The sequence below is a fragment of the Neodiprion virginianus genome, chromosome 2, assembly GCF_021901495.1.
Source record: "Neodiprion virginianus isolate iyNeoVirg1 chromosome 2, iyNeoVirg1.1, whole genome shotgun sequence".
Classification (NCBI taxonomy): Eukaryota; Metazoa; Arthropoda; class Insecta; order Hymenoptera; family Diprionidae; genus Neodiprion; species Neodiprion virginianus.
The window spans coordinates 7,634,657-7,650,663 of NC_060878.1; the positions used below are offsets into that span (position 1 = coordinate 7,634,657).

The 16,007-nt window shown below is 38.4% G+C and overlaps 1 protein-coding gene across 5 annotated transcripts; it reads left to right on the top strand.

Annotated features, from left to right (window-relative positions):
- Nucleotides 1–2,353: 2,353 nt before the first annotated feature.
- LOC124299122 (protein henna) lies at nt 2,354–11,012 on the top strand. Of its 5 annotated transcripts, XR_006906942.1 has the most exons (9): nt 7,289–7,450; nt 7,565–7,693; nt 7,786–7,940; nt 8,076–8,258; nt 8,725–8,921; nt 9,425–9,687; nt 9,874–10,103; nt 10,589–10,818; nt 10,862–11,012. XR_006906942.1 is itself a non-coding variant. In XM_046752081.1 (8 exons), exons 1-8 carry the CDS (start codon nt 2,549–2,551, stop codon nt 10,749–10,751), a joined length of 1,404 nt encoding a protein of 467 aa, XP_046608037.1. In that variant the 5' UTR covers nt 2,354–2,548; the 3' UTR covers nt 10,752–11,012. The 5 variants fall into 5 exon arrangements, 4 of the variants coding, with proteins under 4 accessions (XP_046608037.1, XP_046608040.1, XP_046608039.1 ...); XM_046752081.1 differs by lacking the exon at nt 7,289–7,450 and adding an exon at nt 2,354–2,632 and having other exon boundaries at nt 10,589–11,012; XM_046752084.1 differs by lacking the exon at nt 7,289–7,450 and adding an exon at nt 2,357–2,511 and having other exon boundaries at nt 10,589–11,012.
- Nucleotides 11,013–16,007: the final 4,995 nt, after the last annotated feature.

A 16,007-nucleotide genomic window follows, 5' to 3' on the forward strand; every position in this document is an offset into this window, starting at 1 on the left:
AATACTTTTTTTCGTAGAAAAGTACGAATTTCGACTTGTTGTTTACATGCCCTGTTTTTGCTGTAAATAAACAAATAAATTTTGTGTTTTTAATAAACTTAGAAATATTTCAGGGACCATGTGGAACCAAAGAACTTGGCAGTTGTTATATGAAACGTTGTTTGATAAGTAAAAAGCTGCAAAAAAAGGTGGGACGTGAAACGTCTCAGCCTGAATTAAAGGATTAAATTGGTTGAAATTAGAGCCGATTATGCGACCGTGGAACATTGTGTCGGCGATACATGGTTTTGCGAATCAACGTGTGTATTATATACCGGTCTGAGGCTTTCGCTGAAAAAATTGAAGCAAGGTGAACTACAACTATTTGATTACAAAACATCATGGAATAATCATAAAATCAAGTCAATTACTCTCCTCAATATAATAGTTACTGCACAGGTTGGAATAGGTTGCGTTTTTATGTTGCCGATATTATCACCAAGGTATATCGGAATCTGATCTTTATCTCCTTGTTTTTCCGGCTGACTTTTATTAACAGATGCAAATATAATTGCAATGAATATTTATTCCTTCGGAGTAATTTATATATATTTCCGTGTAGTCGCGAAGAGAGAAAAACAGATTCTGCAAAATACAACGGCATGTTTTCGCAAAGACGAATCCGGTTGCAGTGAATTGAATAAAAATCTGCAGCTAGCATCTGGCAAACTATATTTCTTTACCTACACTCATGCGACTCGCGTGCAAATTGCCGTAAGCTAATGAATACCACCGTATATTTATGTTGAAGCCGGATTATTCGAGAATATTAGTTGACGAGACGGGATAAAATCGCGCCGTTAACAGTCGAAATGTTTCGATGACGATTAGCATTCCCGATGACGAGCTATTTGAATTTTTTTCTCCTATTAATTCATGTAAAAATAGGTGGCAAGATGAAATTGCTCGTAGCGATGAACGCTGTAATTTGCGTTTCGTGAGGTACAATTAGCTCTCCGGGTCCGTTGGGAAAATTACTCTTACGTCGAAACTTATATCTCGCGGTATGGAAATTGGGTTAATGTCGAGTTCACCGAACTCTGATTGTTTCCTTACGTATAATTACAAATGGGAAACGAGATCTGAAGAGTTTAGTCGTCTGTCTAACAGTCCTGAGTGGATAAATAATGGACAGAGGTATTATATTATATACCTTTGAATCACTGTTTTAGCAGGTTTATTACTTTCTGTCATAGCATATTCAACCTCTCCTGACAGATTGATTACTCGAACTTGATTTCATATCAGTTAAAAGCGACCAACGAACAGCAGTTTCCATCAAAACTATTCGACGTAATAGTGGAATCTCAAAAATTCGATGATTAGTTGGCCGTTTCTGAGAATGTCGAGAAATTTGGATAACGATCGTTTTTATTTTGGAATAAATTTATGACTTGGTATTTACAAAATCACTTATCCGCGATATCTCTAACTTCTTCTTTCTTATCAATTTTCATTAAGCTGATGGAGTTGAACAGGATAACGCCAGCTAACTATTCCGAACAGACATAGTAAGCTGGTATAAAAAAAATTCATTTATTCAATTTATAAAATAGATTCCGAGTGAAACAGAATTTATTTGCAATAGAAGTACACCCTGTTATACAATTTTAAAATTCTCGTCCATTCGTTAATGCATCAGATGCCATGAATTAATCAGTGAACTTGATAAATTTACACGTTTTGATAACAATAAAAAAAATGTCAACCTATAGTAGCAGATCCGGTAGAATTACCGTCGCGACAAATGTTCAAGCAGTAAGAATGTCATGTACATAGTTGATTTCCTCACGTAGTTTTCAGGCTCGGTTCTCCCATTTTTCTATGTTTGTAACTAAGACTCTGATTATCGTTATCTGTCAACATGCTTGCCGCGATATGCGATACATAGAATACAGACATGACGAAATTCAATATTGCTATAATTTTTTTGTTCGTTTGTTTACTTATTTTCTGGTTGGTTTTTTCTTGTTACAGTGTGTAGAACCGATAACTCGCTAACCTCTGAAAACGGTGATAAAAATGGGCTGAAACGATTGCGCAGTAAGAAATTGCTACACCCATGTAACGTTGCAGGGTTTCCGTCTTCGTACGCTGTTTTAACAAGCCTGCCTATCGTCCGTACTCTACCTCGTCTTCACACGCGTCGCGATAATGATAAAAAATTCTAATTTTTGCATCCAGGCGACGTCATGCTGTCATTTTTCAAATCTTCCCTTCCAACTCTCGTTTGCCGATACATTCTTGTGTGTTGATATTCGTCGAACGTGGTGGTGGAACTATAACGCCTGATCAAGTATAGACGACGTAACATCCTAGCCAGAGTCAGTTTGCCTTCGGCACTTGGCAGATTGATGATAATAACTCATTGACGCGGTGGCGTTATCGATTGTCGCCACAGATTTCCCATCTCGCCTAGAGTGAAGGCACTTTTCGCCGTTTGCACTATCAGTGGTTCGATATCTGCAAAAGGGAATCCTTACACTTCCTTCCTTCACTTATCGTTAATATGATCGGTACGCAAATCGCCAGAAATTCATCGGACATGCAGCAATATCGAGATTCTGTAGGCAAGGGTTCCCCTCCTGACAAGGTGGGTGCAAAATTTCTATTATTCATATCTATATCGTGTTTACGATCAATTTCGGAACAGTGTACAGAAATATCGATTTGAAAATACTTTTTACATTCGAAATTGAGAAAATGAAGTATTCTTCGCGAAATGCTGATAAAATCTGCACAGGACCTGATATCACTTTTGTTCAATTTGCATTGTTTGGAAATCAGGATCGAACTGCAGTGAGAAATAAAATTTACGGTAAAATATCTCCAGGTAGGTATTTCACTGTGGCATAACGATGACGGGATATAACAATTTCAACCTCGTATTGATTGCCTAATAATGAGTTTACGTACTTACGTATACGTTATACATACAGCTACAACTCGGACTGTTTAATTACCGTTAACATGTCACAGTGACGCATAAAAATCCGTCGTTCTCGTGATTTTCACGTAGAATTTCACCCACTTTTTAAGTAAAATTGCGTTTGTACCATATTATCTATCACACGCGAGGCAAGAATGAAGGGTGCGAAAATATTTTTCCGAACAACGTTCTCTGCTAGCTTGAAAATGTGCGGAAAAAATACGCCACTGCAGTCTGCGAACACTGCGTAGGTATCGACGTATTATACATATAACAGCATACGCATATAATGCAGCAAGATACAAGGCAAACCAGAAGTTAAGAGCAGGTTATATTGGAGAGTAAAAGACCAAAACGACAAAGTTGCCCAGCTATAAAAGGAAAAACGAAGCAAAAGAACTCTGTCGAGACGAAGGTAAATTCAGTTTGAAGCGACACTATCCTCGACCACAATGGCAATCCTTGTACCCTGAATGCATCGCTATCGTCAGTTTCTCAACATAATTTCCCAGCTGTTAAGCTCGCGTCAATAGTTGAAATCGTGATCGAATCAATCTTGCCATCCTTTGTTTTGGCATAAAAAAGCACCCGATAACCTGTGACTACGGAATACAATCGTACGTGCAAAACTAAATCGCAGGTGCGGCAATGGCGGCCATGTTGATTTTTCCCCAGCGTATTCAATTATGGCTCCGTAAATATTTGAAAAGATAGTTTTTTCTCGCGACTAGTTTGAGTCGAGTTTGCAGCCTCGTTTCAACATCGTTTCTATTTTCCCGTCTTATCACGCCACTCGATTACCATAAAAACACTGGTGGGAATATTTTTTGACTGCTATTCTCTCGCCCAGTTTAACGTGCGACATCGTTTTACCCGCATCAGCAGACCAAACCAGAGACCGCAGACTAAATTTTTCCACTGCTGGGCAACACTTTGGTTGGAACGCTCTGTAAGTCAGGTTTTCGAGGAGTGCCAGTGCAAAGTTTTCAACCGTAGGGAAATCCGTCGGCATATGTAAAACGAGCCACCCTGTCTCTGGTTTGTATATCTAATGAAGTTCAACTGGATATCGATACCAGTAAGTTTCCGACGCTCGCCGAGGTAAGATCTTTTTTTCGAACACGTATCAATTAGCGAACTGCACGGTTTTAAAATCACGAACGGTTTGTTAAATCTCCGCGGAACGAGTGAACGACCACCGTTGAGGGTGAATGAAGTGAAATCGCGATTCATTGCAAAGTAATGAAGATGATTATTATTCTGTAGAATATAATACGATCGGATCTTCAAGCTCAAGTTTCAATGCAGTTTTCGTTGATTCTATGTGAAAAAGGATATAACATCAGGTGGTGAGTTTTCAAAATCGATTTCTCAGGATGTTTTAACGGGAGCCGTGCCTCGTTAGTAATTCTAATGACTACATCCGTTACAAATTTTGATTATATGTTGACAATGTGATGAAATTTAAAACGTATATTAAGACATTCAGATCTCATTTACCATTTTATATCTACTGTCCGAAGATAAATAAAAGTTCAAAATATTTGAATGAGACGCGTATTTTTCTCGTTTTATATTTGAAAATCAATACTTAAATAGAACACTCTGAAATCTGCGTTCTTTGTTCGTATAAAAAAAAAGCGCAAGAGGATAAATGAAACGGGGTCAACGGTGTCTTGAGTTAACTTTTAAACAAAGACATGAAAATTAACTTTGTATATTATCTTTTCTGTGTCAAATTTTGACATTTTGATTTTAGAAATTGTGACAACTCCAAACGGCACCGTGAAAAATAACCGTATTTCCTGAGAATTTGAAAGCGATTGTAAGCTTACCACTTGGTGCTTCCTTCAATAAAATATGTGCAACAAATTAGGAATCATTGGCCTTAAAATAAAAAAAAAAAAAAAGAAAACTAGGTAATAAATGAAAACTCATCTTCATTTTTCTTTCTGTTTTCAACGTGCGTTCGAAACGCGTGAAGTTTTCGGCAACCTAACGAGGCTCCTTGTAAAAGGCTAACAGAGATCAGCGAATATTGATCGCAAAGATACCCCATTATCAGATCTCAAGGATTAATTGACCGGATTCTACTCTCGTTCAGAATTCAAAAATGAAGCACTGCTGCAGCGACGAGGAAATGGACAACGTGGTAAATAGCCATGTTACAATGTCTTCCTAATCCATAAGACAAACACACAATTATTAGTAAACAGTAACCGCATGGCGTCTAACGAGCCGTCATATTGTTTTCAAACGTGAGTTTGATTTGCGTTTTAATTGCCTCGTGCGTAGTTATAATATCGCTTGTGAAAGGCAGAGTCTATAAATTGACTTTTGAGGAAATATTGTATACCGTTAATACCGTGATACGTTTATGTAAACATAGTTGTGAAATATTTTCGCCCTCTATAAATGACGTGATGAGCCACGGGTCAGTGCCAATATTTATCTCAAGTCGGTTAATTAATTGAAATTGATAAAATTTTATCAATTTCAATTAAACTCGCAAGCCACTGAGGTCACAAGGCACGCCTCTAATTCCGCCCGTGCAACATGTGTACGCATGTACGTATATATTATAATACATGTCGATGTACGTGGCTGTAATCAATTTTTAAGTGCAGCTCGATATTGCCGGATAATTTTTGCTCATTGGCATTGAAAATTGTTTTTATACAATATGATGAAATTTCGACCAGTGATACGATGCTTGCAAAAACAATTATCTTCCGGATTTTTTATTTATTTTTATTATTTTTAACCTGTCATTAGTGGATTTCAAAGTCATCGACGATGGGAGAAGATAAAAGAAACGAGAGTTATAGGTGCCTTACAAACTGTGATTTGATCGGTAACTCTATTGTTACCGCGTCGCTGTTTAAACTCCGTGTAAAAAGACGGCGAGATGGAAATTTACGCTTCAGTAAATGTTCAATAAATCACAGGCTAGGCATTCAGTCCCGAAATTTCTCTCATCAGTCAGAATGTCAACTATTTCGTTTAGCGCTTTGATCGGAAGAGGATGAGTAAGAAAGTCGTTAACACGACGAGTAAGAAAGTCGTTAACACGATGCTGGTGACGAGTCTTGCAATACATCAGCAGGTTCAAGTGGAATCCCCCATACAGAGGAAAGTTCGAACCGCACTGATATCCCGGTGACCTTCACAACCCACGGAAATGATCCGTTGAACGTTTCCCCGTTACACATCACGCGTGTCATTAACCGTCACTATCCTTGAGCGATATTGTGTGATATTGTAACTTCGCAGAAATTCGCTTTCGAAATCCATTTATTTTCTTCCTTTTCCTTTTTCCTACATTTCGTCCGGATTGCAACGAAGAGTTACGTCAGAATTCCGCTTTCGAAAGCTCAGGATAATTGTTTGAAAAAGTCCGTTCACACTCGTCACATTTCTCTGGACAATCTGCACACTTTCGCAACCATCTCAACCTCGAAGTTCAACCTGTAAATTACCAGGTGTCGGTACTTACCTTCCGGTCTGTCGATTTCCGGTAACTTTAGACGTGGTTCTTCGGTGAACCAAGAATGGTTCGTTCCCCACCAGATCTTGCAATATACGTCGGGAAATATACGGCAGGTACCGCGTCACAAGTGTCCGTATAACGTACCTACGCTTACAAAAAGTCTGCGTACTATTTTGCACACCGATAGTTCTCAGTGCGAAGGCTATACAGAAACTTATACATCGATCTGCTGCCTGGCTCAATTTCATTCGCGAATTTCATCAGCCGTCTGCAATGACTCAAGGTCGTGCATTTACTTTTTTCTCTCAAGTTTGCGTTCGGTAACACCTGCAACACCTGGACGTAAATCTTGTTGTCTATTGATCTGGACAAGCATAGATCTCGAACGATTCATCGGTGCGCGTTAAGATTAAAGGTGATGAAAAGGAAAAAAAAAAAAAAAAAGAAAAATTGCACATCACGAGACAAATATCATTGTAGACTCGTCGGACATCTTACAGTTGTTTTTTTTTATTGTTTCTCGACAGTATATTTGCTCATTATTAACGCAAATTATTGAGATATCGGATTCGCGGAATGTGGTTGAGATTGCGCGCAGCGAAAGGCGAGGGAAAAAATTAGCTGGAGAGCAACACGCGAACCGACCACATAAGCCATCACCTGAGGACATAAACGAACGCTGGTAATTTCCAGAAATGACCACCCAGTGACGACACGATTGAATCATGGTATAATGATCGGCGTTGCCTGTTGCTCCAGTCATATCTTGCGCAGTTGAACCACGATTGTTCGTAAACCAATTTTCCGCCTAGTGCCACGTGGTGGGGGCCACTCCACCTTCGGTATATAATAAAACTTGGAGACTCTCTTGCCGGATGGATTGTTTCTCACTGCAGGCGCGTGAATGCGTTGAGAGAATCGAGAAGCGAACGCTAACTCGGGTCGATTTATCGTCGAGCATCGAAATGACACCGAATCCAATGGTCCCAGATGTAAGATCAGCTTTGCGACGGTGTTGTAGTTATTTGAAAATACTTGTGTCACCGGATTCGACCATTCGTTAACCCTTGACGACTTTAATTTTTTTTTTTTTTTCCATCCAACAGCCGAAACTCATGGACGGTGGAAACTACATCAAGGAAGGCAGAGACTCGGCCAAAAGCACTTGCCTGATATTCTCACCCCGGGAAGACGACGAGGTCGGGAGTCTAGGACGCTACTTGAAACTATTCGCAGTGAGTTTTGTAGACCATTGGTGCAAACGCATCGTTATATGGTTTGTCTGCATCGTCAAGTGTAAAATCGTACCCTTTCCCACTGTTTACAGAAGCACAAAGTCAACCTCCTCCACATCGAGTCAAGGAGCTCGGCTCGGACCGTTGACAACTATGAATTCATGGTGGAGTGCGCACCTGGCGGTGACTTGGCTGCCGTTATCGAAACTCTGCGCGACCAGTGCGGATACTTCTCTATAATATCCAGGTCAGGATTTCTGATTTTTTATACCACCTGCCGATGAACGCTCCTCGGCGATCGTTCGTTTCTCTTACCGCCAACTTGAGACGAGAGGTGGTTCGGTGGTTTGAAGCTCGGAAAGAACCTTCGATTTTTGTTCAGGAACCACAAGGACAACCTGGGCACCGTTCCGTGGTTCCCTGGCAGGATACGAGACTTGGACAGATTCGCGAACCAGATTCTATCCTACGGTTCTGAACTGGACTCTGATCACCCCGGATTTACAGACACGGTTTACAGAGCGAGGAGGAAGTACTTCGCCGACATCGCCTACCACTACAAACAGTAAGTCTGTGAGGAAATTGGAGTATCGTTGAGTACAGTGGGAAACCGGGCACCAGTAAAGTAACAAGCTATAAAATAGTATCTATTTTTAAAAATTTTTTACGACGCGCCGATTCGAAGAGAACATACAAGTTGTCAAACGCTACCGTACAGAGTTTCGTCCATTATGTAGAACAATTATTATTGTCTCCCTCCAACCGTCATAATTGGATTTCTTACGTGTTAATTGAACGGTGAATACAAAATCTCGATACGGAACCGCTTAAAAAAATTACCCGGTAATTTCCTTTCGCGAGGTTTAATATTACGTTAAAAACTATGATTTCACGAAGTGAGAGATCGAAAAAAAATTTAGTTCTGATTTTAAAACGACTGCTCGTCTATGCTGGCATTTCTCGAGCATTCAATGATTCGTCTATTTAACCCTGAAGAGGTACTGACTCGAATTCTTCCGAATGATTCGCAGTGGAGAGCCCATTCCACGGGTCGATTACACTCCCGCAGAAACCGCCACGTGGGGTGTCGTATTCAGGAAACTGACGTCGATGTACCCGAAGTACGCCTGCAGGGAACACAATCACGTGTTTCCGCTGCTTATAGAGAACTGCGGCTACAGGGAGGACAACATTCCGCAGCTTGAAGATATCTCGAATTTCCTAAAAGGTGAACTGAGAAATATTTCATTTGTTACAGTAACTAGAAAACTTCAGTAAAACAGGTATCGTTAGAAAAACTGTTTGAATATCGATGGAATTAGGAAAAACGAGGCACGCCTAACCATTTTGCGCTATCGTCGATCCTTTTTTGGTAATTGCAAGGCAAAATCAGTTTGTTAGGTTTAGTCTATTTTTTTAGTTAAACAAGGCTTCAACGTCAATTTATTCTTGCACAAGCGTTAAGTTTTCGCAACAGTTGCAAGAATGTATAGCAAGAGTGATCGTAATGAGAAAGAATAGCAACGGATACAAGAATTTCCGGCAACAGCTATAAAACTAATTTTCATTTTCCACCTAGAACTATATTTTTCGATTGTGGTAAAGAATGAAAATAGTTGAGGACCGAGCGGTAACCGGAGCAAAAAATTTCTCTCATGCTCATGCGCACCCAATTACCTCCCTCCGCAACATCCCCTGCAATCGTCTTTGACCTTTATCGTCGGCTTCCAGATTGCACGGGGTTCACGCTTCGTCCAGTCGCCGGTCTTCTTTCGTCGCGCGACTTCCTCGCCGGCTTGGCCTTCCGAGTCTTTCACAGCACCCAGTACATCAGGCACAGCAGCAAACCTCTCTACACCCCGGAACCCGACGTTTGCCACGAGGTCCTTGGCCATGTTCCACTTTTCGCAGACCCGGCATTCGCGCAGTTCTCTCAGGTCATCGGGCTCGCCTCCCTCGGAGCTCCGGACGAGTACATCGAGAAGCTCGCCACCGTGAGTGGGGGTCTTTAGCTATTATATGATAAATCAAGCGTTATACGCAAAAATACCGAATTGGAAATGGAATGGAAGTAAGACGAATCGCAAAACCATCGCGCAGTTCTAACCGAATGTCAAAAACCATCCGTTCCATCAACCATGTTATACGTTATATGTATATGTATTTACTTTTTTCCCCAGTGCTTTTGGTTCACCGTTGAATTCGGCCTCTGTAGACAAAACGGAGAACTGAAGGCTTACGGTGCCGGGCTTTTGTCGTCCTACGGTGAGCTGGAATACAGCCTGAGCGACAAGCCGGAACTGAGACCATTCGATCCGGCAAAAACGGCGCTTCAGAAATACCCAATTACCGAATATCAGCCGGTCTACTTCGTCGCCGAGGATTTCGAGGACGCGAAGGAAAAGATGATGTAAGTAACTCTTCCAGTATCCGCGATCCCTGACGACGAGTACCGATGTCTCAATCTGCTTTCTTTTCATTTTTTACTCACCTCGTTCGGTCATTTTTGTTTGCGCTTCGTTATCTTTAGCTTGACGTGGTTCGATCGTGATTGAATTGAAAATAGCTTGGCTGGTATTAAACAAGACGATACGCTTGTTGTTTTTTTATTTACCAGTATACACATTACGTCACATGTGATGTTGCAAGATTTCTTGCGAGCACTGATTTAACGCAATACTTTCGAAATAATTGTTACACATTATGAGAAAGTTGCGCAAATTTTCAGAGACGCCAGTGATTCGCGATAGCGTCATCTCGTCTGACTATATTATAGGTATAGGTTCTTGATTCGAGATAGCTGAGCTTGTTTTTTCGTACGAAACGTTCGCCGAGTTCGATGCGTGAAATCCGTGTAATTCAAAATTCATTGATTTTTCTCAATTCAATTTACAGAAAATTCGCCCAAACGATTCCGAGGAAATTTGGCGTCAGATACGATCCGTACACGCAAAGTGTTAGCATCATCGACAGCAAACACCAAATCGAAGATTTAGTCATGAACGTTAATCAGGAAGTTCAACTTTTGATGGACGCGTTGAAAAAGCTGAAGGATTAAACTTATTGTTTTTAATCATAATTGATATTATTGTTATACCTATGTACATTTTACGATAAGAATTCTTGTTTACATTGCAATGCAACGTTTATTGTGTACACGAATTTGTGAACGCGGTATAAAATTTTCTATTTGTTATATTTAAAGTAATGTCAGTTTTTTTTTTTTTTTTATTATAAAGGTGAAGACGGAAATACATATGTAGGTAGATTATACATCATGATTGTGTGGTGTGTATGAAAATCTATTTTTTTCTGTCGATATCAAGCATTTTCTTATTATACACAGTTCCGTATATTTTTTTTTTTTCCAGCATCAAGTATAATCGGTTTAAGAGAAGCGATGAACGGTAACAAAATAACAAGTTGATTCTTTCTTATGACGTCATATATTTTTACGTTTTTTCACAACGAACAATCTATGGCAATATTATCATACTGGTGGATATAAGCGAATTATTTCTAAACGGTGTAGAATTTTGATATTGTAGGGATTCATTGCGGGGAAAAAATTACGTGTTGCGGTACACTTGCACATTAAAATAAACGGAATCGTTGAAACTTATGACACTATTCCGATTGCTATGAATGATATTTAATTCGCTCTTACAGTGAGTCAAAAATATTACTTTCAAATTGTAACGCAAACGCGGTAGAAAAAGATTTCTTCCTTTATCGAATTTCCTTCAATACAAATATTCGTTACACACGCATATATTGCATACATATACATATACACACGCATGTATATATAAATTTATTATTAGGTGCTGGAATTAATTCGTAGGATTTTATAAATTTGTTTTCAAGAAATAAAAAACGCTACGAATTAATTCCATCACCTAGTAAAATTGTTTATTGATATGCATCATGCACCTTATACTGTTTACCGAAAATTCAAATTTCAGTCACATGGGACTAAATTTTCGTTTGTTGTTTTTCTAAATCATATGTCTAATCCAATTTCTCGTAGTATATTGTATATAGAAATTACATTTTAATATTTACTCGTACATTAATGGATTATAAATTACATACACATGTAAATTACGCACACGTATAAAATTCAATTTTCACAACATTCATGTTGTGCGACACGTAAGTATAATATTTATTAATATTTTTAAACCGTGTCCAGCGGCATTTCGGTTTTTCCTATTTATTATCAGGTTTCATTTTGTCGTAGATTTTTTTTTTTCTTTCACTCAATACATCTTATAATAATATGCCAATGAACAGATGAGATATATATCTAATATTATTCAATAAATCGCAAGGAAGCATACCAGCAGAGATCGTTTCTGCATTTGAGAAAAGCATCCTATAGAACAAAGGAAGACCTCGGTTATTTTCTTCATTATCTAGATACATTCATTGAATTTAAGAATGAATATCATGACAAATTTCTTCACACTGGTATGTTGACAATTTTTTGCACATTTTGAGCGAACAGCATAGGTAAAAAATAATAACCGAAATTCGCGTGGACATTGATCTACAATAATCAAGTCGGAGCGTGACAATGGAATCGTATGAATAAACTTTTCCCCCAAGTTAAGACAAATTAGTTGACAAAAGAAAGAAGTGGCAGAACGCCGTGAATTAAGGGAGACACTTGATGGAATCACAAGAACTTACCATAATATAAAAGGTGTCTCACGGTTGAGGCACTCTTCATATGTGTAACTAATTGCAAGATGAGGTTTTTTATCCCGAACCATTTGGATAGATTTTTATACATTAAATGTAATCATTCAAGTAACGTGAGGCCCTTACGAATTGAGAATGAAACGTACCATCATGGGAAAAAACCCCACTTGGGTGTAAATTCGTACCCAAAACTCATAGACAATGCTAATGTCCCATAAGAAAAAAGTTAGGGGTACGAATTTACACCCAATTTGGGTTTTTTTTCCGTGAGGGTAGAATATGCTTGCTTCCGAAATATGTTTCGTAACATTTTCAATTGCCAATTTGAATTTGTTCCAACGATTCGTTTGTATTTCAAGTGGTAGGTTACTATTTACGCATATAAAATATATACGTATATGGGGTATTCCACGTCAAGTCGAACGGTCGGTTTCCCCGACCCACTTTAACCTGATTGCCCTTTCACACAGTTAAACTGCATATCGAAAGGATGATCTTTGAATTTTTTCAACCCATGATTTCTTTACGACAACTCATCCAATAAATTGATTTCAACAATGTCTGGAATTCTCGTAGCTAAAAACTTGGACGACATATGAAAAAGCTCCTTCCCAAAAATTTTCGGTTCTCTCACGAACCGCTCGAGAGTATTTTTTCCGTATTTTTCATACCCCGTTTCATTGTAGTTTTGATACAAAATGCGCGCAAATTATTCGTAACTGAAAATTGCCCTAATCGAATGGGCTACAATTTATACACGGCGTGCTTTTTTTAATGCGAAAGGTTATCTGAAAACTTTATAACGGGCGGTGTAGTGGTTCAGAAGATATATCAACAGATATTCACACAGTGGCGAGAATTCGATTCAAACTTCGCGGCGCGGCAAGCAATCTGCTCACCCTGCGCGTTGCGCCGCTGCGCACTCGAGCGCGATCGTCAATTGTTACGCCTGTTGTTTATAATCTCGATCGTCGACTTTTTCTCGAGGAGTATAGTTCAGTCAATCATTTATCACGATTTCCGTCATGATACGCGAGTTCCGTAACGCCGGACAATATTATCGAAGCATATTCATCCAAGGTAAGAATTCAACGACGTGTTGCGAATCGTAATACCGACTGTATAGCTTTCACCGTTCGTATCGCCACATTATAGTACGTATGAACGAGAAATTTCCAAGTTCTATGTAAACCATTGCCTTGTAACTTTTGAACTACTTCACCACCCACTACGAAACTTATAGACAATCTTTGGTATTGGAGAAGACATGCCGTGTAAAAATTTCAGCCAATTCGATTCCGGCACTATTTTGTTGCCAAAGATTTACCAATATTTTCTCACGAAAACTATACTTTAACGGGGCACGAAAAATCGGACAAAATTATTCTTACAAATTTCATACAGAGATGCGAAACTTTTGTATAGGAACTTTTTCCATATGTTATCTGAATTTCAAGCTACGGTAACTTGAAGAAATGAAATATCGTCGAAAGCCGGTTTTTCGACTAGCTGTGGTAAAAAAATGCTTGGTCAGGAAAGTCTGAAAAAATTCAGATTTGATGAATTAAATACGAACTTCAAGCGAGTAAAAGGGCGAAAACATCTGAAGTCGTCAAGTCGAAGGAATCTCGTTTTTTCGTACGATTTAACGTGGAATCCCCCATATACATTTGTGGTACACGCAATATCAGGAAAAGGTAGCCCTTGAAATTTCGAACATACCGCATATGCATAATACAATAATACATGTCAACATTTTATCACCACTCACTGTGCTACCCCATATTGATTTATTACATGTATAGAATACGCAGATACATTGTACATAAATTACACAATGATTATGGTTGGAAAAAGAGAGAAAAACAAAAAAAACAAAAACCAGTCAAATAGTCACGAAAATTTCAGAACTATGCTGTAATATTCCTTTTTTTTTTTTCATTATTATAAATAATGTTAGTTCTCATTTCTAAATTCATTAAAATTACCCTATGAACGATGAATTGTATGTATTTATACGTACGTATTTATTAATCAAAGCTCGAATGTTTTTCGCCGTACACGCGGTATAATATATGATTATGTTATTATTTTACTTAATCTTTTTTAAACGATAATCGTTACTTTTTACTTTTATTCCGCCTTGTTATTCTTCAATTTTCGGGGGCGGTGTCAAGGTTCCGAATTTGAAAAGTTCCGAAGGCGCAGAATTCCGAATTTTTTCGTGACGAAACTTAAAGTAGGGAAACAAATCTTCGAGGAATCATCAAAGTTTCGAATGGTCAGAAAACCGACGGCTTAAATTTCCGAAATGCAAGATTGCGAAAAGTAAAGTTCCGATAGAGCAAAGTTCCGAAAAGTAAAGTTACGATAGAGCAAAATTCCGAAAAGCAAAAATTGCAATAGACCAAAAAAGTTGAAACAAAGTTTACTGAAAATTTTATGGACTACAATTTTGGTTCACACCATTCTCAATGTTTCAATAACCATTAACTATATATTTAGCAATAACCGTGTTAAAGAAAGTTTGACGCGCTATAAATAAAAACCTATGCATTATACAGAAAAAAGTTTCTAGTAAAAGTTATAGGAAATTTTATCATGCACAAAATCTGTTGTTACTACATTTTTGTAGGGTGCGGGTAAAAAATCAGAAATACCAAAAATCAGAATGGTCTGCATGAAAACAGTCTCACGATGGCTCATTTTACTCCTTATTCTTTTCGCACTTTCGGAATTTTGTCTTTTCGGTATTTTCTACTTTCGGAACTTTGAGCGTCGGATTTTCGACCACTCGAAAGTTTGATGTTTCGTCAAAGTTTTGTCTCTTTACTTTAAGTTTCGCCACGAAAACATTCGGGATTCTGCGCTTTAGGAACTTTTCGAATTCGAAACTTTGACACCGTCCCAATTTTCGATATAGTGAGTCACTTGAGCCACCCTATAACTGCACTATCAAGGGCAATCGTATTACTTAAAGCGCATATTATTGCCCATAGATGTAAGAACGAAGTTGACCAAAGTTCAAGCCGAGACCTGTTTATACCATGCCATACGGTGGATGCGCCGTTTTCGGTCAATTTAGCAATTAACGTCTGTGGCCATCAATTGATCCGTTTATAGCCACATTCTTCACACACAAATAAGGGGACGTGGTCACGAATGGTGAAGAAAATGTTAAATCAGCTTTCGTCGCTGCTAACATTGCTTTTTAAAAAATTCATTATAAAAAACTTCCGTTTAGTATTACCGGCAGGATATGTTTTACTAATGAATTCTATAATTTAATAGATTTATGGTCCCGGAAACTAATAATATCGAAACCTTTTACGATAATGGCCAAAGATGGTGCAGTGGTTACAAACGGTGCTTCTGCCTTACATATTTTATTTTGACCAATATTAACCACTCGCTGAAATTATATAGACTATTTTTCGAATGTAAATTAATTAAACTCGCTATCAAAAATATTTTTTGCTCAAGGGAGAGTTGTTGAGTTCCTGCTAATAGAAGAGAATCAAGCGATAGAATTTCTTTCGCCAAATCCATTCTTTTCACGGCTACTTTGGCCAGAGAAAAAAAAAATAAAAAATGAATAAAAATGAAA